Source organism: Glycine max, chromosome 8 (genome assembly GCF_000004515.6).
Source record: "Glycine max cultivar Williams 82 chromosome 8, Glycine_max_v4.0, whole genome shotgun sequence".
NCBI classification, from domain to species: Eukaryota; Viridiplantae; Streptophyta; class Magnoliopsida; order Fabales; family Fabaceae; genus Glycine; species Glycine max.
The window spans coordinates 13,909,715-13,932,517 of record NC_038244.2 but is presented as its reverse complement, the minus strand read 5'-3'; the positions used below and the strand labels follow the sequence as shown (position 1 = coordinate 13,932,517).

Genomic DNA, 22,803 nt, shown 5'->3' with positions numbered 1-22,803 from the left:
TGTTGAAATTGACAAAAAATATATATATATTTTCTGAAAATGAAGAAAAAAAATTTCTCAATGTGTAGAAATTATTTTTTTGAAATTGTTGAAATGGAGAAAAATATATATATATATTTTCTGAAAATTAAGTAAAAAAATTCCTCACTCAATGTGAAGAAAATTTAAATTACGTGTTTGTTTGTAAAATTTTAATTACGTGCTCCTTTTTAAAATTTAAATTACGTGCTCGTTTCTAAAATTTAAGTTACGCGTACGTACTTAACTTTATTTATTATTTATGATATGTGTGACTATTAATTTTTTTTTCTTTCTATACAGGAGTTTTAAAATGGTTAGTTCGTCATCTTCTCATCATTATGACGTGGCATCTGGACCATTAGAGGATGATTTATTGTGGATGCAAAAAAATCATGTATCCCAACATATTTGGAATGGTGCTAATGATAGGACATTAAAAATTCGACGAGCCACACCACTATACAATCATAGAGAAGCACCGCCCAAAGAAATTATTCCTCTATTACAAATTTCGGGTTTGTACCCGATAATGAAATTGGCGCAGCTGAAAGTGAATGGAGCATTGGTGAATGCTTTTATTGAAAGGTGGAGGCCAGAAACGCATACATTTCATTTGAAGTGTGGAGAGGCAACTATTACACTTCAAGATGTTTCTGTGCTACTTGGTATTCCTGTGGATGGAAGACCATTAATTGGAAATACAAATATTGATGGGTTTGAATTGTTTCATGAATTATTGGGTGTCATGCCTGACGATGCTGCAATTGATGGGAACTCAATTAAATTGAGTTGGTTGTCTTCTCATTTTGCAAATATTCATGATTTTACAGGCAACCAAGAAGGCCTTGAAAGATTTGCTCGTGCTTGGATCTTACGATTCATAGGTGGGGTAATGTTTGTTGACAAAAGCAGCAAACGGGTGCATTTGAAATATTTGCAGTTTCTGAGATACCTTAGAGAGTGCAGTAGTTATGCATGGGGAGCTGCTGTTTTGGGTAACCTTTATAGAGAGATGTGCATCGCAACAGACTATAATGCTAAATCAATAGGCGGTTTCACTCTCTTGATTCAATTATGGGCATGGGAACGATGCCCAACATTAGCCCCCTCAGTTATTCCTCCACAACAACAAAACGCGCCACTTGGTTACAGGTATACTTTCCTTTACTATTTTGAATTCATTATTAATAAACATGCTTGGTTGATGTTAATCATTATTCTATGTAACATTTTATTTTGTTATTTAATTTTTTGTGAAGATGGTTGGGAGGTGAATTGCATCACATAGGCAATGACAATTTAATTGAGTTTCGTCGTAAATTAGATGTCATGAAACGCGACGAGGTAACAATTTTGATGTTTGTTTATTAAATGATGTTGTATTTCTTAATTAATTTATTAAATTTAACTTTTATATGCAGTTTGTATGGGTCCCTTATGCTGGACATGTGGAAATGAACTTGAGTCAAGTTTGTTTTTTTGGGTCTGTATTATGGACATGTATCATACCACTTATTTGTTTTCAAAAAGTGGAATGGCACCAGCCGGATAGAGTCATGAGACAATTTGGAATGCAACAACCTATTCCGGGACCAGTAATGCAACCCAACAACATACATGACTTGACATTAAAGGGAAAGGAAGGAAAAAATTGGATGCGACTAATGCAACCCGCGCTTAATGAATGGAATAGTCGCTATGAAAGGAGAGTAGAGCAGACGCCGCCACAAACAGGGACCCTCGGTCTGAACTCTGAATATATGAGGTGGTACAGGCGTAAAACAAAAGTGTATGTGGACCCAAAACATGCAAGAAGAGGACTATTGGTATACATTGTCCATTATAATTTAGAAAAGAATGTTGCGCTTATTTAAGATTATTTTAATAACTATTCATTTATTTTCTATGCAGGGTGAAATCGCCGAAACACTACATTTTATGGTGTCGCCTGTTGGGAGAAGGGTTTCTACTTTTGACGATTTACTGCCATGTATCGAGAAGATCACTCTTTTGTCTGAGGAAGAGGATAGGATACTTGAGGCACATGAAGATGCTCCCCCTTCTCAGCCACAATTTGAACATCAACAGTTTAATATACTACGGCAAAGTGTGGAGACTCGAGGCTTAGCGCGACGTCGGGAAACTGTTGATGCATCAACATATAGTTTGCCTCCGATGCCAGAACGACAACATGGAATGTATTACACACCGCCGGCATTCACCCAAGAACCGTCTCAGATGCCGCCGATGTATTCATACCCACATGATTTTCAACCAGGGTATAGTTTTGCAGGCATATTTGGGTCCTCTCCTTCTTCAACGGAAACTCCTTCATTTACCCAAAGTGGTCAAGTATCGACCCCAAATGCCCCACTTGCTGGTCCGTGGAATGTACCTGGAGATATACCCGACATGGACGACTTATTAGGGGTCGATTTACGTCATGATTTCTCTGCCGAGGCTGACCAAGTGGATGAAAGGGCGAATCCTAGAAGAAGAAATCCTGATAGAGCAGCTAGAAATTGGGACCGGCCATGTGGAACTTCGTCGCGGCATCATAGACATAGTGATGATTGATTAATAATGAGTTTACATTTTTTTCGCATGGTTTAACATTTTCATGTACCTTGTATTATTTTTTTCCATGTGTTTCATATTGTCTTCTACTTTGTATGATTTTATTTCATGTTAATTTAATATTATTGTCACTTCAACGTTTCAATTTATTGTGCAATGCTTTTAAAATAAATAAAAATAAATAACCATAATGTCAATGACACATAAATCAAAAGTGATCTCTTACGTAATTTAATGGCCAAATCAAAAAAGAATTGACCAAATCAAGAAGCATTTTAAAACATTTTAGGATTTCAAAATGTATTTTAGGTGAAAATGTATTCTATTGAAAATGTACTTATATATACTTCAAAAAGAGAGAATAATAAAATATAAAAAAATAACTAATAATACTAATAATAAAAATGAAAAAAATTTAAATTTTTGATAAACAAATTAAAAAATATACAATTTAGAGTGTATAAAAAATAATCTTATTGAAATTTTGGGTTGGGGGAATATAAAAAAATAACAAATAATACAAATAGCAAAAATGAAACAAAATTTAAATTTTTGATAAACAATATAAAAAATATAGAATTTTCGGGGGGGGGTGTGGGAAGAGGTTGGGGGGGTGTAAGAAGAAGAGGCTGGGGGTGTGGGAAGGGGCTGGGGGGGTGTGAGAAGAAGAGGCTGGGGGGTGTGGGAAGGGGCTGGGGGGTGTGAGAAGAAGAGGCTGGGGGTGTGTGGGAAGGGGCTGGGGGGTGTGGGAAGGGGCTGGGGGGTGTGAGAAGAAGAGGCTGGGGGTGTGTGGGAAGGGGCTGGGGGGTTGTGAGAAGAAGAGGCTGGGGGGGGGGGTGTGGGAAGGGGCGGGGCGGGGGGGGGGGGGCAGGCGCCTGGCTGCCCGGCGCTAGCCGTAGCGCCTGACCCCTGGGCGCTACCAAAGGCGCCTGACCCCTGGGCGCTACCAGTCGCGCCTGGTGCAGGGGCACTACCTCCCTGTGCCACGTGTCACGTGCACAGTGGAAGCGCCGGGGTGGGGGGCGCTTTGCAATAAAAAAAGTGACCCCCTCCGGAAATAATTTCAAAAGGACCCCTTTTTGGTAAATAATTTCTAAGTGTGTAAATTATTGATATGTGTGTAAATTATTATAAATCTTTTGATAATTATTACAATGACGATATTGATATGAAATATTTATTGACTTTGCCGAAAAATAATCTCTACCAAAAAACTTAATTGATTATTTCTATTAAATTTTTTCTTTCAATCATTTTTTTATTCACAAGGTTTAAGATCTTACTTAAAACAATTAAATTCAATTCTAATCGGACTAACAAGTTGTTAATCATAAATTTCTTAATTTAGTATTAACATTTTAGTTTGGAACTTTTTCTATTTAATAATAAGAAAATGAAAATGAATTTTATATGATTTTAATTTGTACAAAACCCATTACCCTTAATATATTAATTAAATAAAAGAGGCGAGAATTGAGAAATGTATGCACGCTTCACGTGCTCACAATTGCCGTACAAATTGTTGGCTAAAGTGTTCAAGCATATTTTTGTTGACGGATCAACAAATCGTCGTTTTGCGGAATTTCACGGTTGACACGTATTTTTGTTTCACATCTTCTACTTTTATATTAACTATTACTATTATATTATTTATCATCTATTATACTACCATTTGCTTTTTCTGTTTTTTTATTCTACTAACTTTCTTTATACTTAATGGTATTTTTAACTCCATCAAATTTCTCCTTTCTTTATCTATTCAACATCAACATGTCCCACTTTCAAAGAAATAAAAATAAAAGTGAAGATGTCAATATTGACATTTGTTAGATTTTATTATTATAAGCAAGAATCATCAAAATTATCTGCCAGTTGAAGTCCCTACCATAATTGTTTTTATTAAAATATTTCTTTCGAAGATTAAGTCTAATTTCCCACCATAATCATTTAAAAAATTTCACGCCTCTTCTAAAATATATATTAATAGTTTGCCTACTTGAGGTTGCTATTCAAGTTCATCATTCATGGACTAGGCATTTTGTACAAACATTAGAACTGTTTGACATCCTAACAAAATAAAATCAAAAAATAAATTCAACCAAACACTAATGAAAAAAAAAATCAACTTGAAGATGCATCAATTCATAAAACGATTTATAATTAAATGATAGAAATTCACTAAACATATATCATGATGTTCCTTAGAAAAACACACTCACCTATTAAAATGAAAAGGCTTAATCAACCATGGATGATGGATAGACTCACTCTTGTTACTATCTTGACAATGAGCAATATATAAAAAATTAATAAGAAATTTTTTGAGAAATACATTTGTATTTTGTAGAATGTTAAGATCAAAGAGCCCAAAATAATAATAATAATAACAAGCTTTGCATAAGTGTAATGAGAAATAAGGAGATGGTGCAACAACCTTGAATAGCAAAATAGTGCGTAGTGGTCGTTAGTGGCTCGTTGGCATGCGGTGGTCGTGAGTGAGTGGCTTGGTGGTTACCAACATGAGTCAGTTTTTAGTGGGTTCTTAAATGGGTGGTGATTGAATGACAAGAGAGTAATGTTTCTTCCTTTGCTTTGCTAGAGGCACACACACTTCACCATTGATGTTGAAGGTGTAGACAAAGGAATCTATATACAGTGTAACACAAGTGAACAATGGGTTTTCACAATACTTTACTCTTTATATTTTGTCGTCTGTGGCTTGGTATAGTAGCACTATTTGAAGAAAAGGGAAATAGTAGAAAAACAACATGGGGATGGAGGTAACGTATCTCTGCATGGGGGCTTATTGGCACGAATTTGGATGGTTTAATTTTGAAATATGTGTCAAGCGAAGATCTTGTCAATTGGTATTTCATAAAAGATGGAACTCATTTATATGGTTTATTTAGGATTTAAGATCACATGTGGTTTATAAATCCTTTCTTCTTTCAATCTAAGACTAGTTCTAGTAATAGTAAAATCTCATGTGGCTTAAGAATTGTGATCACAAGTAACTTAAAAACACCTAATGATGCCTCTATGAATTTTAGATTGGAATAGTCTATATATCCTTATTGGTGGGAAGGCTGTTGTGGTATTGATAGAGTTGTTGGTTGGCAGCTAGCCCCAATATAATATGGGGGCGTTTTACATCTGAAGACCTGCGGAAATCAAAATCCAATACGAGTCCTTATTAGTTCGTGGGAATGGTTGTTGAGGTTGTTTTTAGGTTTGACTCAGATGTCGACCTGTTTCCAATGTATAATGTCATAAATGGTCCGTGCTTTTGATCTTTAATTTGGAGGTAAGTGGGTGGTGGGAAGGGATATGTTTATTATTATATTTTCTGTATTTTAAAATAAGTGTCAGATTGTATTTCTTTGAATATAGAGATTATTTTTTATTTTTTTAGCAATACAAACATGTATTTCTTTTAATTAGATAGTAGTATAAAAATATTTTTGTTACCATATAAAATATTTTTCGTAATATATAAGAGGGTGTTTGGTTTGATTGTTTTCTGTTTTCATTTTCAATTTCAATAAAAATATTTTCCCAAACGAATCAAAAATTAGAAATAATAAAGTCTCATTTTCACTTGAAATCAGGAACCTCATCTAGGATAAACTGAAAATGTGGTGAAAGGAATGTAATTTTAAGCAAATCTAAAAATACAGTTTTTTTTAAACGCATTTTGTGCACAAATGCAATGGTTTTGATGTCACTTTACATTAGAGAGTGCCCATCTTGTGCACAAAGGAATGTATTTGTTCTTTGAGAGTTTTTAATTAATGTTAGCCCCTCTCTTAGCCCATGCTTCTTTGATATATGAAGTAAACATATAAAGGCAGTATTAAACAATGGAACTAGGTAAAGTACATAAAAAAGGATAAAAAGTTATGAAGTCACATTAGTAGGTAAATACAAAAATATCAAGACACATCTTGGAGTTCACTTGCACCCTCTCCATAGCAAAATTTTACAATGGCCAGTACCCTTTAAATTAAATTAATCAAATAACTCAAGGAAAAAGAGACAGAGTATGTTTTTTGACATGGCAATTGACCAACCAACAGTTAATCTTTCCTTATCACTTCTTTTCTTTAGGTTACTTTCACTAAGCTGTTCCTCAGTACAAGTACAGCTGACTTACTAATCGAGAGCCCTGTTACGAAGAAGAAAGTAAGACGCATCACATGAAAAAAAATAAATTGGCAGAGCCCTGTTACAAAGAAGAAAGTAAGTCGGATCACATGAAAAAAAATAAATTGGCAAATATACAAGATTTATTTTGTTAGAGAAACAACTATTCAAATAAAAGTATCTATACACAAGGTTTTGTTACAAGTTTGTCTTCTACATAATTTGAATAACTAGGTAACAATTTGAAAATGGAAGTTGAGTTTCCCATCAAATCTCTATTTTTTCTAACATCTAAATCCTAGGTTGCTGCTAAGAGACATATTTTGAGCCATATAGTATTAATATTTATAGGGACCAAAGTGGGGTATTGGGGTGGATTATATAATTATTTTTCACACTTAGATGTTATCAACACCATACCCCCAAAAATCTCCATCACAGATTTTGTATGTGCATACTAAATAATTTTTTCAATAAAAGTACTGAACTGAAAACTGCATACAAATTACATACAGAGCCAGTTTAAATAAACTTCTCAGCAAGCACGCAAAAATAAAACGAATCAAATTATGTAAAATAAATTAGACTACTTGCATAAGTTAAATTTAACTCACTTCAACTATTTTTGTCATCTACCTTCTCCATAAGCACCTCTTGTAAACTCAGTAGATCTTGACATTCTCTCCTTAGAAAGGCCTTAGCTTAATGGTAGGGTTTTCCATTTTACAATCGGAAAATTTCCATAAGCCAAGAACTAATCCAATCTGGGCAATAGTATATCGGTTTTAAGTACAAGTGCCGACAAAAATCAGTTTAGAAAGGAGAAAAGGCTTTCAATTCAGCAGCTATATATTGAAAACTATTTCCTGTAACGAGGTTTATACTGCATAATACTACAAAGCATATGATAACTGGTCTACCTGCTCTATGTTGTTAAATTTAAGGGTGTGAAAATCAAATGAGCCAAGCTTTTCTTTCAATTCAGCTACGAGACCCCTTGATCTCTCGAACCGATGTAACACTACAAACTTGCTTAACTGAGAAAAATGGAGCTCCAAGGCCAAAATGCAGCTCGTTCCATTTTACTTTTCTCCATGGATTTCCAGAAATTGAGAAATTTAAGGACCCTCTTTCAATACCAAGCCAATGAAGGAAATTTCAGTACAATTAGTGAGGAAAAAACCATATTAATTAACAGTGCTACACCTTAAACTAAACTAACCATCACTAATTATCAGTGCTATTTCTTTGACAAAACAACGACAATCAGCAAAAGTTACCCAAAAAGAAAACAAAAATAAATAAATAAAAATTCTAAAAAACAAATTATTTGCTTCAGATGATATAAACTAAAACATCGAACATGGAAATAGAGATTAAGCTATGATATTGCTACCAAGTACCAATCTGAACAACTACAAAGAACAAAAAATCTTCTCCAATGTTGTTTCATATTATAAATTTCAAGACCCGACCGAGCTTCCTTATTCCAGATGTTCAGAGCAATCAAATACATTTGTTAGTGGGTGAAGCTGGATTCAGGAGGGCTCATAATCACATATTTATATTTAAGATGCAAAGCACCAAATCTAAGTAAGTTTTACCTATACTGTTCTGGTCTTTTGAGAAGTGGACTAACATACATACATGTTATCTGTCAAAATTGCTACCATATTGTGCAGTAACAAAGCTTGACCCGGAGAGCTATACTGGTGCTGGCTCTACCAACTTTGGTTGAACGCAGAACGCATCATCTATCTATCATCTATAATTTGAACAACAATTACTGTACTTGTCGCAGGTTAACCATTCAGCATGCTCATGCCCTAGTCCCACACTGCCAAGGAGAAATAATATGCGAAAATAGGTTGGCTACAAAAGAAACAATCCGTGGGAGATCAAAGCATACCTTTCTCGGCCTTTTGGCTAAGATCAAGTGTAGTATCTGTTCTTATCAGTTTAATATCTGATATGTGGGTCAGGGGAGGATTCTTCACAGTAGCTTGCTGCTGGAATCATCATCAGTGTTGCACTACACCTTAGGCCTGCCACACCCCGCCATTTCAGCTCAAATTTTAATTTGTTATTTATTGTTGTGTGCAGTAGCCTTGCATTCTATAAAAAAAACCAGTATGTTTGTAAATTTAAGCTTATGATATCGCTACAAAGAACAGCTGCAAGGAAAATAAATCTTACCTTTTTTAAGTGTTATTTTGAGAAGTTGAGTCATCAAGTTACGACATATTTTGTCTATCATCATCTATTTGACACACTACCTGGTGCTTTGCCAGTTTTTTTTTTTACTAAATTAAATTTGTATCCTTTTTACATTCTGGTATAACACCATACTTCGTATAATGTGAGAAGTAGGAAGAGGAAATTGCAGCAGTAGGAAGTGAATGTGAGTTTGGGCTTAACTCAATCTCAAAAGCTAGTTCTGGTACCATCTTAGAATGTATAATGTGAGAAGTCTAACTCAACCCCAAAAACTAGCTCAAGAGGTGAGAGTTGCCCCTCACTCATATAGTTCTGGTACCATCTTAGAATGTATAATGTGAGAAGTCTAACTCAACCCCAAAAACTAGTTCAAGAGGTGAGAGTTGCCCCTCACTCATATATTCTAATGTAGAATTACTTTTAGCGACTTAGATTATTTTCAATTGTAACAATGTAGGTTGCTTATTGAAACTGTAGCTGGTATTAGGAAGTGGATAGTTTGCTTATTCAGATGCTGGAGCCCTTTTTAGATTTTGCTTTGGAATGAAACAGAAAATTGTTTGATCGAAGGACGAAAGCAGAGTTTTTTCTTCCTCTTTGGTCGGATCCTGTGGCCCGTGGGTGTTAGATATAAAAATCTGAATGCATGTTTGGCACATCGTCATGAATGAATAGAAAGCCAAAGGATTGAATTCAAAGCATCAAGTTGATTGAGCGAAATGAAACGGAAAGCCATTTTTCCATTAAAACACCGAGTGACCAATTTCAAAGCAATGCGGAGGCTAAGATTCCAAAGATAATTGATGAGAGGTTGTGTAGTGTGGGAGTATAAATTAGTAGTAGGATGATACTATTATTTTACGCAGTGACTATGAAAATATAACACAACCTTAATCGTGATAATGAAAATTAAGACAAAGAGGCGCGATTTCCCTATCAATCAATCAATAATGCTTGAGAATAAAAAACTGGTACCATATGGAACGATTTATTTCAAAGTTTACGTTCCTAGGAGTAAAACACCCTTGAAAGAATTGCGCCCATAGAAAATGTGGTGGGCGAAATAAGAACATAACCTATGTTTAAATCAAGGTCTTGCGTTGTAAATCGACAAAGACTAAAGCAATTTTTATGATGTTTTTGTAATGAAAATACAAGTATAACAATTCATCAATGAAAATATAACATGTTTTCATTATAAAACAACACTACCTACCTATTATAATCAAAGGCCACACAGCATTTATAAGTTGTCCTATGTAATATAGTTTTTTTTTTATATATACAAATCCTATGTAATATAGTTAGAATACAAATGGTTGGCATTTTCAAACCATTCGACTAATGATCAATTGGTACAGTACTATGCTTTATATTCTTGCTGCGTATAATATTTTCTTATTACTAATCACCAGAAATGCAAGCTAGCTATGCACGAGATTCACATATTGAGAAACAAATGGGAGACTCTGATGAAGAAGCATGATTAACAACACAAGATTTTTCACATCCACACATTTATAGAACAGAAGGAACACGTATCCACAAAGTACTTCATGAATAATTCTTCATTTTTAGATAGTTACATGGACTAAGTTTGAGCTTAAAACATCGATTTGCAAAGTTTATTGCGCCAAAGCACTTGTGTTGTAGACAAGAAGTGCACCACCAGCAAGAAGACCAAGTAGAGTCACAGCCCAGATAGCCAAGCCAGTCGTACCTGCATATATATATAAGAAATATTATTATTATTATGATAAGCTATTGATAGTGGGAAAAAAATTCTAATCATAATCAAAACATTAGAAAAATTGACTATGATAAACTACTCATCCAAAAGTGTTGAAAGTTGAAACACAAAGTTACAAATGAATAGGGAAAATGCTCCTTTAAGCACAAGGATTCTCTACAATGAACAACTAAAAAGTAAAGATACCAATTTCCATAATATTTTTTTATTGGTAATAATCAAAGAGAAATACATGAAATTTATAGCAACTCATGCAATTATTCTCAATCAACTGAGCTATATCCTCGGAATTTTCATAACTTACATTAGTTAATATACCTTACTTTCCAATGAGTAATGAGTGAATTTTTTTACAAGTATATTAAAAATTATCTCTATTCTCTTTATCTCGCACTTTCATGCTATTTTTTTCTTGGATGTCAAATTTAAGGCATTGAAGTTATCCAAAATGAAAGTTTCTTACCGCCAGCGTAGACATCACCGGTTGGAGACCAGTCCTTGGTGTCGTAGATAGGACTGCATAATAAATCAGGCAAATTCAATTTGATTGAGTAGGTTAATTTATACACAAACGAATGAAAATAATTTATAAATTTTAAATAATATAGATCTTATAATTACCTGTAACCATCGACATTAGCACCGTATTTGTCTACAAACTGGTAAACGCCCTTTCCCTGAATTGATGTTTGGAAGTTAATTAGAAGAATAATGTAGTAAATACCGCCAGCAATCTCAAAGGTTTAAATTATTTATCTCTTCTTGTACCAAAAAAATCATTTGTCTCTTCTAGAAATTCAACATTAAAAGATGTGTGAATGATTTTATATTACAGACAAAGAGTTTTGCTGTTAACTTTTAAAATATTATTTTAAAGTAATTTAAATGATTTGTTAGATAACATTAAAACTGTTTTTTTTTGTCGGTGCATATTATTCTATAACAAGAAGTAGTACCCATGTTCAATTAACTATAAACAGGACAATTAGTTTAAATTAGTATTTTCTTTTCCTTTTATGTAGTTCGTTACTTAAAAGTAAGAGCAATAAATATCATATTAAAACCACTTTACAGGATATTATTGCTGTTAACTTTTATGTAGTTCGTTAGTATAATACATGTTTGGATTAAAGTTTGCAAACTTAAGTTAGAGTGAAATTCATTTTGTAGATTGAGTTTGCGAAAACAACTCTTCCTTTTCTTCTATTTCAAACTAAGTTTCAAGACAAAATTGAGGCAAAACTCGGTTTACGGTCGAATCCAACTGAAAATCAAACAAGAGCTTTTTTAATAGACGTTGGAGGTCTCTCAACTGAAAACCAAACTTAATGTGTGTGTGAAATATTTCAAACTAATGATTTTATGCACTTACATAACAAATCATGAATGCATAGAACTGCTACCCTCACTCTCAGAGAAAGACAGAACGGACAAGAAGTGTTGATTTTCTCATCAATGACTATATTACTTGACTTATACCCCCAGTTTAGAGGAATGAAATCATTTTAACAAAAAAACATATTGTTAATTATGTACTAAGATTTAATGAGGCACAAACCTTTCCTTTCCTGCCAGATGCATCAACTCCTTCCCTCAAAGCCATGCCACCATTAATTCCTGCAAAAAATCACATAAAAGCAACAAAAATTAACAAGTGAAAGAGTAATCCATACCCACCACAACCCCCCAACTCAACATATATATATATATATATATATATTTGCTAACGTACTTCATCTTTTTTTTTATATAAAAAATATTATACCAAGTTATAAATAAAAATATTTTAAAAAATGCCGACAATCATGTAACTTGCTAACGTAGTACGGTTTGTGATAAACAAGTATGTATACAAATCCCATATACATATGTGTGTGTGTTTTTCTTATAGAAAAATGTTAATTATTAGATTTTTTGGTTTTTGTCAATTGAAAGGATTTAACTTTAGATTTTTTTTAACCATCCAATTCATTTTGCTGTATACATATTTAAATGTTTCAAAAGTACTTGAATAAGTTATAACTATAATTATTTTAAAATACAGCGACGATGATGTAACTGGCTAAAGTAAAGTTTCTGAAAAGACATATCCTGTATATATACTAACCATAAGGCTTGTCAGTCTTGATCTTCTTGCCACCACTGGCCACAACTCTGAATGAAGAGGAGTTCCTTGAGAGGGAGGGAAGGCCTCTAACTGAGGACTTCTCAACAGTGAAAGGGGCAGGTTTGAGGGCCACAGATGCCATCACTGAAGAGGCCATTTCTGCTTAGACTAGTTCTTCTTGCTTTTGCTAATGCTTCTCTTTCTGCTTCTTCTATGCTATGGGAAACAAAAACAAGTGATAATAATAATAGTGGCCACGTATTTGTGATTGCTTTGGTGGCACGTGGCATGGCATTTGTGGTAGAGTGCCAGGATATGATAATGTAAACATTATCTCAATGAGATCAATTTTTCACCTGTTTTTTTATGAATATGGATGTGCAAACAAAATCTTCAACATCCATCTTGATGAAAGAAACGTGGATATTCCTTCCACGAAAAATACAACGGATTTTTATTTATTTTTTTCTGGTGGAAAAAAAAGTGAGGTTTCCAACATATCAATGTTTTAAGTTGAAAACTACTGTAGAATTGCAGTTAAAAAGAGAATGGACGAAATAAATTCTTAATTAAGAGAAATGAAATAAAATAAAAAGTTATAATGGTTAGTTATTCCCTTAGCTTTCGTTAACATAACATTTTTTAATAGAAATTAAATTATTAATATAAATTTTAATTTATAAGGTTATACTATCAATATTAGTAAATAATTTTGGTTTTTTAAGGAAAGATCTCATTATTTCATTCATAATCATAGGCTGAATACATAAACAATACAATAAAAAAACACAGTGACTAGCATGACAATAAATAATTTTGTTAGTATAAAAAAATTGATGTGTAGTACATATATATTAGTCCAGAATTTAAAAATATCTTGAAAATTTAATATGTAACTCACTTTAGTCTAGAATTTAAAAACTCATATGACTAATATTATCGTACTTTTAAAACTAAAATAACAATAAATAATTAAATTTAAAAACTAAAATATAAAATAAAAACTTATTTTAAACTCTAAGATGATCCTAGCTCTACTTCCTTTGACATTTTAAAATCCATCCATGTCTTTTGATTGACTTGGTTTGTATTACATGTTAGTTCGGCAACAAAACCTAAAAGGGCTTGTCCCTTAACTCCTTGTCATAGAGGATCCTAAATTCTGAAAGTTCAATCCATCATCAAGCTATGATAGCTATCAGGCTGTTGCTTTCTGCGCTTCTCATTGTTTTCCGGCAAGTTCATTTTGTAATGCAATTATGGGAAGTGCAGGAAACAATAGTGGGAGTGCAAAAAGTTTTTGCAAATCAGGCTTATGAAGGATTTATTGGTGTGGTTGTTTTGTCCTGATTGTAATGGGATGGCATTGGAAATACTAACATAGTCTCTCTGTCCCCTCCATTAGAGCAAAACCAACTTCTCCAACTTATGATATAATTCAGGACCCTGTAGGAAAATTCCAACTTCTCAAGCATATAAAAATTAAGCTGTTTTTAGATAAAATTAAATCAAATAACATTATTCCAATGAAATAAATAAACCTAGCACACACGCACATATCTGTATTTGAAAATAACCATTACATGTGGGATGATGATATTTTGATATTTGTTGGGTCAAGCCATGGTGCTTTCTGAAATGTATTTTAGTTATAACTAAAAGGAAATAACATGATCACAAATTCAGAATTACAGTACATTAGGCCATCATCTAGTGCACTTAACATATGTTTACCTTATTTTTTGTTGTTAAGACTAAACTCAACACTGTTTGATTTCAAAGGTGGTTTCATCACCATTTTCCTGCAAACTTGGCACGGCAAAGTGCAACCACCCTGTACCTCTTTCTCATACTTTGTAGTGTGCAAGGCTTCGTCGTAGAAGGGAAATTTGTTCGCGTTTAGTAATACAGAAATGTCTTAAAAGAAATTTTGAACACGTTTTCCCAGGAGAAAAAACTGAAATAAAGGCATGCAAGGTTTGGAGAACTACAGATTGTAATGCTCCAACTATAAAGAGCTGACACTATCTTTAAGCCTTAATGCTGCTGCGAAGGCACTGTCTATGGCACCTTCAACATTGGGACTGACACAGAAGTCTCCACAGATAGCTAGTCTCTTGTTTCTGTCCCAAAGACATTTTTCCTCTTGGGCAATACTAGCAGCAGGAAATGCACTCCCCCTGCAAAATAAAAAGAAAAAGAAAACCTTCTCATCATAAACATAGAATGGAAATGCATGCATGCAGCCTTATTATTATTATTGAAATTCTCTTCAGTTTCTAATGTCAAAGAAGATGAAGGAAAACTAAAATATACTGATATTATTTTAAACATCAGCACAGTGCTCTCTGACAAGCTAGCTTTCATCCATTAATGTAGCCCTAGTTATTTCGCCTTTATCTTAAACCTGTAATTAGTGATCTGATTTCAAAATTAACTTAGTTAGTTCTCATCATGCAAAGGTGTGACCTCAAATACATGCAGGGATATTCCATAGATCAAAACTTTTTTAAGAAAAAAAATGTTTTCCATGACAAGATTTATATAACTATCAACCAGAGGTGAAGGCAACCGAGTTTCTAAAATGTGAAAAGATTAATGAATAATAAGTACAAATGAATCAGAATCCACCATCTAATGATATCCTACAGTAACTCCACTAAAATTAAGTGTAATGCTAGATGTATCATAGATGTCCTTGAGTCATGACATGAGAAATAGCAGTCAACTCAGAGCTTCTATATACATCTATTCTTAGTTACTTACCATCTATGGGCTTTCTTGAAAAATGGTTGAGATGTGATAAGCCCCGTGCTTTGAAATTCTTGCAAAAGCTGTTCGGCCACTTTGTTGAGTGTAATGTCTGAGGGCTTCTTGAGTCCAGTTTGAGCAATTATATCTTCTGCGTATTCTGCTGTAGAATGAAGAACCCATCTTTCACTGTGGAGATACCAGTTACCGCCCCGTTAACAATGAAAACTGAAGTTACAGTATATTTGTTACACTAATGCAATGCAACACTATAAATACCTTGTAGTAGAACGGTTTGGCTTGCTGCTATCACAATAAGCCTGGCTTAAAACTTCAGAATTTTCAAAAGAAAAGGCTTTGACTGGAACCTGAATCATAAGATGAATTTTGTAGACTAAGATCTTCAATTCTATGTCACAGGAAAACAGAACTAAATGGAAGATTAAAATACTCAGCATTAAAACCATCTCAAGTTGATTTTCAGGATAGTTAGTTTGCATTATACTTTTGAATTTGTTGGTTGCCAAAATTACCACATTAACCTTTCCAAACTCATTTTTTAGTTGTTTTATATAGTAGATAGTAGATATCAAGCTACATGACTTTTTAACATGGTTACACACTATATTAGCAAGAGTGATGAAATGAAGAATCATCTCGCCAAAGCCAAGCATGAGTGATGAAATGAATCCAAAATCAGATGAGTCATATCCAATCCATATATTAGCAAACTTAAAGAATTTAATGATAGTTTGGGAGTTGCATAGCTATATCATACCGTTGATAGAGGCTCTGCAAATGCCAGCATTACAATGAAACATGGCTTAACAGGAAGATCAAGCAACTTTTCTGACAACTCTGGCACCAATTTTATATCTGCATCCCTCACATTGGAGTGTAAAGCATAGTCAAATTATATTCCATACTCTCCAGATCTTCAAGTTCAAATGCATGTTGAATCTAATATTAATTGATTTACGCAAATTTAACTTTGATTAAATCATCAAACTCCAAATATATTGGTTTTAGTAAAAGAATCTTTAGCTGGTCAATTGTATAAGAAACGTTTTATGTGTATTGCAATCTGGCAAGAAATTGTTAATCCCTCTCAACTTTCTAGATTATCAAAAAAATGAAAAGTGAAAGAAACACTTCTCAATTGGATTTATATCCATGCTCTCTAGCATAACATTAAAATAATTTACATCAAACACATCATCCTTCTAGTACTAGTTGAGTTTAACAATTGAAGGAAAACAACAGCTGACAGTAAAATCATATTCATGTCTCCTATAATCTCTACAACCAATGTGTTTATATCTTGGATGTAGCCCAGTGCTGCCAGTGACTGATATCAAGGAAAGCATTCCAACATATATATATTTGAATCTGGTCTCTTAAATCAGACACAAAGTCATCCTCAGTTTTTCATAACTTCAACTATTTCTCAAGTGCCCTCAACCTCAAGCCTGCTCTTAGAAGAGCCTGTTTCACAAGACATCTCACTGAAGCACAATATGAAGACGGTACAAATCAATGAAATTAGGTAAAATACGTCAAAAAAGATGCAGCAGGAGGTCCAACTAAAGCTGATACTTAAAAACTAATGAAGTCATGATTTATCAAAGGCGCCTTTTGGGATTCACATTCATCATTTTCGTAGAAATTTTTTACAATGGACAATAACCTTTAAAATAAATTGATCAATAACTCAAGGAAAAAGAGGCAGAATATGTTTATTGGCATGGCAATTGACCAATACCAGTTAGGTTGTGTTTGGTTTAGGGTGGGAGGAGAGAAATAGGAGAGAAATTTTATACTTTCCATGTGGGACCCACACCTTTTACACTCTAATTAAAAAAATTCTCTTCTATTTCCATCCTCTAAACCAAATACACCCTTAATCTTCTCCAGTCACTTCTATTCTTTTTTGCCAGGTTCCTTCACTAAATTGTTTAAAAGCAAATACAAGCTAAATGGTTCTCTGCATAGCTGACTTTCTGACAGAAAGACCTATTGAATATTAACAGAGCCCAACATTATCTCCTCAAAAAGATAAAACAAATGAGGGATCGCATGGAAAAATAAAGAGAGCCAGGAAAAGAAAACCGTCATATTCATACCAAGTGGTGGCGTCCTTCCTGTCACTTCTGCAACCCTGGGAGAAACTATATTCTTGTCTGATGCAACAAGCCCCTTAAATTGACCAAGATTTTGTCCATCCACCCCTATCAATGACCACAGTTTCTCATCATGCAACCATTCAATTCTTCCAATACCCACACCGAACTTGCTTTCCACACCTAACAATGAGAAAAAAAATGAATAAGCTTTCTACTCATTCACATTCAACTCTGAACAACAATACTAAATAATATAAGGAATCCAGTAGATACCACTCTCATTGCATAATGCTTTGCATATAGAATTCATGCCCGGAACACCCACATATCTCTTGCTTGATCCTTCCTAATAAATTTTTCCAGTCAGAGAAACAACTATTCAGATAAAAGTGTTCTCAGATATATAAGGTTTTGTTGCAAGTCATGTCTTCTGCATAATTTGAATAAATACATAACATTTTGAAATGGAAGTTAACCATGATAGCAAATCTCTGTTTTTCTAATATCGAAACTCTAAGGTGTTGCTAAGATGTATATTTTCACCCATATAGTATTAATATTTTCAGGGACCAAGACTGGGGGGATTATATCATTATTTTCCAAACTCAAATGTACCTATGCCAAAAATCTCCATTACAGTTTTTGTATTTGCATACTAAATATAATTTTTTACTGAACTGTAAACTGCATACAAAGTACGTATAGAGCTAGTTTAAAAAAACTTCTCAGCAAGCATTTATAAGAAACGAAAATAAATGAATCAAAGAGGTAAAATGAATTAGACTCCTCACATAAGTTCAAATTAACTTATACACTTCAACTTTTTTAGGAAGTTTTGTCATCTAACTTTTCCATAAACACCTGTAAACCTAATAGAGCTCAACACTATTTCCTTAGAAAGGTCTTAATAGTATGGTTTTCCGTTTTACAAATGAAAAACTTCCATAAGCTACAAACTAATCCAATCTGGGACACAATATATCAATTTTAAGTACACATGCTGACAAAAATCAGTTTAGAAAGGAGAAAAGGCTTTCAATCTGGCGGCAGCTATATTGAAAACTGCTTTCCTGTTACAGCCCTGAATCCCAAACCTGGCTACAGGTTTAGGAAGATGTGTCCAGTATGCAGACCAATGACTAATTAATGCAATATAGAACAAATGTTATAAAGACTCAATTGTGTATGAAAATGACAAATATACATAAATCCAATCCAGATTAATACACTGTTTAGAGCAGGATAGAGAGTGACCAACAACATAGAGGAAGATACATTAAGATAATAAGATTCAATATATGCCATTTATATAAAAGAAAATAAAAAAGCATACAACACTGCATAAACAATAGACGCCGTTTATATTGCAGAAAACAATTTAAGCATAAGAATAGTACTTGTCAACCTGCTCTATGTTGTTAAATTTAAGTGTGTGAAAATCAAACGAGGCAAACTTCTCTTTCCATTCAGCTACGAGACCCCTTGATTCCCACTCTTGAACCAGATGTAAAACTTCAGACTTGCTAACCGAGAAAAATGGAGCACCATGGTCAAAATGCAGCTCCGTCCCATCTTCAGTTCTCTCTCTGGATTTCCAGAAATTGAGAAAATTTAGGATCCTCTTTCAAAATTTCAGTATGATTAGCGAGGAAATAACAAAATTAAATGTGCTATACCTTCAACTAAACAATGACTATCAGCAATAGTATCCAAAAAGCAAACTAGAAAATAACAAATTTCTATTTCTATAAAATATACTAATTGCCTCAAATAATATAAACTAAAACATTGAAGAACCATTGAAATAGAGATTTCACACAGAGATTAAGCTATATATTGCTACCCATCTGAACAACTGCAAAGAGCAACAAGTCTTCTTGTCTTAAGTTCTCGCAAATTATAAAATCCAAGACCTGACAGAAGACCTTCCTAATTCCACATATTCAGAGCAATCAAAATATATATAGCAATCAAGAAAATCCAAATCTGTTTTTTTTCTCCTTTAAAAAATAAGAACTTTCAAAAAGATAATAGAAAACATATAAAAATTCTCTTTTTATCAATTGAGCATCTTCAACCTGATATTCCCAATTGTTAAAACAACAATTCCACGTAACCGAGTTATAAGTTGACTTGGTGGTAAAAAATAAGCGAGAGAGGAAAAGGTCGTGGGGTTCAAGAATTTTGTCGATCAAAAATAATTTTAAAAAAAATTCCTCAGAACCCCATTAAAATAAATGGTGGGAGAACCCAAAAAATTAATTAATAAATAAATAAAAAGAACCTTCTTTGGGACATGCGTCCACCAGGGCCTCTAGCTGACTCAAAGAGAGTAACAGAAACCCCATTTCTGGCAAGAGTTGAAGCACGCACGGCTCCTGAAACTGCCACCATTCATTAATTATTATTAAACAAAATTAGTTCAATAAAATCCTAAAATTGAAATTAAAATAAGATCACACAGATGAAGTGCTTACTTCCACTCCCCAACACACCGACCTTAAAGGCGGCGCTACTCATGGTTTCCTTGCTGTTAATAGATTCTGAAACATACCATAATAGAGAAAAAGGAAGGCATAGGAAGTAATTGTAACGTTGGCAATGGTCATGGTGGTAGGGTAGGTAGCTTAGACTAGTAAATGCACTTGGATCATTAGCAAAGAAAATTCTTACCAGCTTTCTTTCTACTTTTTTTTTTCTTCGGAAAATTCTTATCTTCTTAATACCTTATAATCTTCTATGGTTCTATCCATGTAACTTTAATGGTGTTTACAAGAATAACACACACAACTAGATAGTTAATAATTTTTGTAACCAGGTTCTTTGGATGGTTTATGGGTTATTTAGTTGAAGAAAATGAAGGGGGTAAAAATAAAAATGAAGAAAATACAAGCTTTTTTTTGTTAAACAAAAATTAAATAGAAAATAAAACATAATTTTAAATCAAACAACTTCTAAATTTAATTTATTGACAACATATATTTTTTTTACAAAATTTAGCCATCCAGTACCTATAGAACCTATCACTAAAATACCCCTACTAGGCAGAGGTAGGACTAAGCGAAACAAAAAGAGTTTTCCATGAGATGGGAAATAAAAACTATTAGCATCCCATTAAAAATTATTTGATAGTTTGATTTTTTGAATAATTTTTACAAAAATTAATAATTTTATCATACATGAAAATTGTGATTAATAATAATGTATTTTTATATAATTTACATATTTTAATTATTTTTTAAATTAGATAGATGTAATTAATTTATTTATTTTTTATACTGTCAACTAAAGAGAAATTATTTTGTCGAAAAAACTTATGGTTGCTGTAATTTTTAAAATAATTATTGAAAATATCATCAAACTTTACAATGCATGTAAATTTTCTATTGAATATTGTAAAAAGAAAAATTATACCGTTAGTTTATGAATATTTTACTCGTGATTAATATGATCTTTGAAAATAGAAAAAACTTATTCGAAGAATCTTTCATTGGTAATTAAGATGTGATCTATTAAGATTATTAATCTTTTATTAGTATATGTTTGTTAACACATTGAAACTTCGTTTAACATGAATCCCCCACACATTTTGTCACTTGAGTTATTTTTGTTTGAACTCACCTTCACGAAACTAAAATGAATTAATTCATCTTCGCCCCCTCCCCTATCTCACCTTCCCCAAACATAGTGTAATTAGTATTGAAAGTCCTTTTATGTTTTGCTGATATGCACACCTGTTGTCGTTGGCTTTATTTTAATTTTATTGAAAAAGAAACGACTTGTTCCAGCATGTTGTAACATGATCAGTCCACTTTCCTCGGTAAGATTTATTATTGTTCTTTACTGCGTTTCAAGATTTGTAGCAACATACTGATTTTTCAATACAAATTAGATCTGCAAATACAGAGCAAAATTCTACAAATATCTTACCTTACTAAGGTTAGAACTGAAATGGTGGGGTGTGGCAGGCCGAAGGTGTAGTGCAACACTTGAGCGACACTAAATGATGATTCCAGCAGCAAGCTACTGTGAAGAATCCTCCCCTGACCCACATATCAGATATTAAACTGATAAGAACAGATACTACACTTGATCTTAGCCAAAAGGCCGAGAAAGGTATGCTTTGTTCTCACACGGATTGTTTCTTTTGTAGTCAAGTCTTTGGCGCACATTCTTTCTCCTCGGCGATGAGGGACTTAGGCAAGGAGGAGTTAAACATTGAACACCAGATAAGCAGAAGGACTTGGTTTTTATGCTCTTCTAACTTTTCGTCATCTTCCCATCTTCCTTCCAACTGAGGAGTTTGATAGTGTTCGTTTCATCATCCACGGACCACGTTGGTGCCGATATCACATAAAAAATTGAAAAGAAATACAGAAGTAATTATGTGATTGGTGGCAAGCTAATTTTGTTGCTCATATTATAACTCGGACATCCAAATTGTATTCTAGCTCCTAGGTTTTTTGTTATATACCAACATAGTTGTCGTTCTTAGATTCAGTGTTTTGAATCTTCAAATATTCCAGAGAAAAATATGAGCCCTTTCTGCATCGAATTTGACTGCTATCAAGTGGACACAGTAAGTTATGTAGTGCTGGAAAATATTCTGCATAGAGCCTTGAAAGAAAATTGTTAGAAATTGTTTGACGAATAGAAAGTTAGGGGACATATGAATTAACAAACAAAGGTAGCATGTTCTGATGCAAATTCATTTGGAAATCATTTCTATCATTTATAGTAGTGGCAGCTATGATTTTATTTATTTATTTATTTATTAGATTAGATTAGATTTAGTTAGGATTCATTCCTTGTATTGGTTCCTTGACAAAACCCCATCTCTGATTGGTGTAGCTATTCTACCGAATGCATTAGAGCACCTAGTTAATTCTTTCAGCTGGCTTAGGTTCTTTTATGGATGAGGATGCAGTAAAAATTGGCTCTTTGGAAGAGTTACTTTTGGTTAAAATGGGATTAGAGATTTCACATTGACTAGTAACAAAGTCAAATTAATGTATATAAATGAGGATAATTCTTATCTTAAGAACTAATTTTGGACTTATACTAAACAAAAAAAAACTAATTTTGGAAAGTTAGTTAGTTTGTTAATCAAGATT

At 33.3% G+C, this 22,803-nt stretch overlaps 3 protein-coding genes, 1 long non-coding RNA gene and 2 pseudogenes across 5 annotated transcripts; 2 read left to right on the top strand and 4 right to left on the bottom strand.

The window, feature by feature from the left end:
* Positions 1-550: 550 nt before the first annotated feature.
* LOC121175218 (protein MAINTENANCE OF MERISTEMS-like) lies at positions 551-2,598 on the top strand. The gene is made up of 5 exons (XM_041017734.1): positions 551-1,173; positions 1,281-1,365; positions 1,443-1,490; positions 1,566-1,847; positions 1,933-2,598. Exons 1-5 carry the CDS (start codon positions 551-553, stop codon positions 2,596-2,598), a joined length of 1,704 nt encoding a protein of 567 aa, XP_040873668.1.
* A 3,977-nt stretch (positions 2,599-6,575) lies between these two features.
* Positions 6,576-8,817, bottom strand: LOC121175308 (uncharacterized). The gene is made up of 2 exons (XR_005892595.1): positions 7,662-8,817; positions 6,576-7,505 (listed from the first exon to the last, which is right to left on the bottom strand). It is a non-coding gene; the product is annotated as an uncharacterized lncRNA (long non-coding RNA).
* On the top strand, positions 8,647-8,783 carry LOC113002491 (uncharacterized; annotated as a pseudogene).
* A 1,648-nt stretch (positions 8,818-10,465) lies between the features above and the next one.
* On the bottom strand, positions 10,466-13,030 carry LOC100499745 (uncharacterized). The gene is made up of 5 exons (NM_001248513.2): positions 12,816-13,030; positions 12,267-12,325; positions 11,330-11,385; positions 11,172-11,224; positions 10,466-10,678 (listed from the first exon to the last, which is right to left on the bottom strand). The coding sequence occupies exons 1-5, from the start codon at positions 12,970-12,972 to the stop codon at positions 10,584-10,586; spliced, it is 420 nt and encodes a 139-aa protein (NP_001235442.1). The 5' UTR covers positions 12,973-13,030; the 3' UTR covers positions 10,466-10,583.
* Positions 13,031-14,445: 1,415 nt separating this feature from the next.
* Positions 14,446-21,801, bottom strand: LOC100816696 (renalase). 2 transcript variants are annotated; one of them, XM_014779051.3, is made up of 10 exons: positions 21,620-21,801; positions 20,167-20,232; positions 19,974-20,073; positions 19,095-19,275; positions 17,963-18,035; positions 17,690-17,869; positions 16,345-16,442; positions 15,846-15,934; positions 15,582-15,755; positions 14,446-14,995 (listed from the first exon to the last, which is right to left on the bottom strand). In XM_014779051.3, exons 2-10 carry the CDS (start codon positions 20,207-20,209, stop codon positions 14,824-14,826), a joined length of 1,110 nt encoding a protein of 369 aa, XP_014634537.1. In that variant the 5' UTR covers positions 20,210-20,232; positions 21,620-21,801; the 3' UTR covers positions 14,446-14,823. The 2 variants fall into 2 exon arrangements, with proteins under 2 accessions (XP_014634537.1, XP_014634538.1); XM_014779052.3 differs by lacking the exon at positions 21,620-21,801 and adding an exon at positions 20,363-20,828.
* Positions 21,644-21,809, bottom strand: LOC113002490 (uncharacterized; annotated as a pseudogene).
* Positions 21,810-22,803: the final 994 nt, after the last annotated feature.

Bases quoted from the DNA above. Each gene is read 5' to 3' on its own strand.
- LOC121175218 (XM_041017734.1), top strand. From the start codon at position 551: ATGAAATTGGCGCAGCTGAAAGTGAATGGAGCATTGGTGAATGCTTTT. The intron at 1,174-1,280 runs GTATACTTTCCT...TTTTTTGTGAAG, and splicing joins AACGCGCCACTTGGTTACAG to ATGGTTGGGAGGTGAATTGC. The intron at 1,848-1,932 runs GTATACATTGTC...TTTTCTATGCAG, and splicing joins ATGCAAGAAGAGGACTATTG to GGTGAAATCGCCGAAACACT.
- LOC100499745 (NM_001248513.2), bottom strand. From the start codon at position 12,972: ATGGCCTCTTCAGTGATGGCATCTGTGGCCCTCAAACCTGCCCCTTTC. The intron at 12,326-12,815 runs GTTAGTATATAT...GATTTTTTGCAG, and splicing joins CAAGACTGACAAGCCTTATG to GAATTAATGGTGGCATGGCT. The intron at 10,679-11,171 runs GTAAGAAACTTT...ATATATATGCAG, and splicing joins CGGTGATGTCTACGCTGGCG to GTACGACTGGCTTGGCTATC.
- LOC100816696 (XM_014779051.3), bottom strand. From the start codon at position 20,209: ATGAGTAGCGCCGCCTTTAAGGTCGGTGTGTTGGGGAGTGGAA. The intron at 16,443-17,689 runs GTATGAATATGA...TGAGGGATGCAG, and splicing joins AGGAAGGACGCCACCACTTG to ATATAAAATTGGTGCCAGAG. The intron at 15,756-15,845 runs GTATTTATAGTG...GTATCTCCACAG, and splicing joins CCAAACCGTTCTACTACAAG to TGAAAGATGGGTTCTTCATT.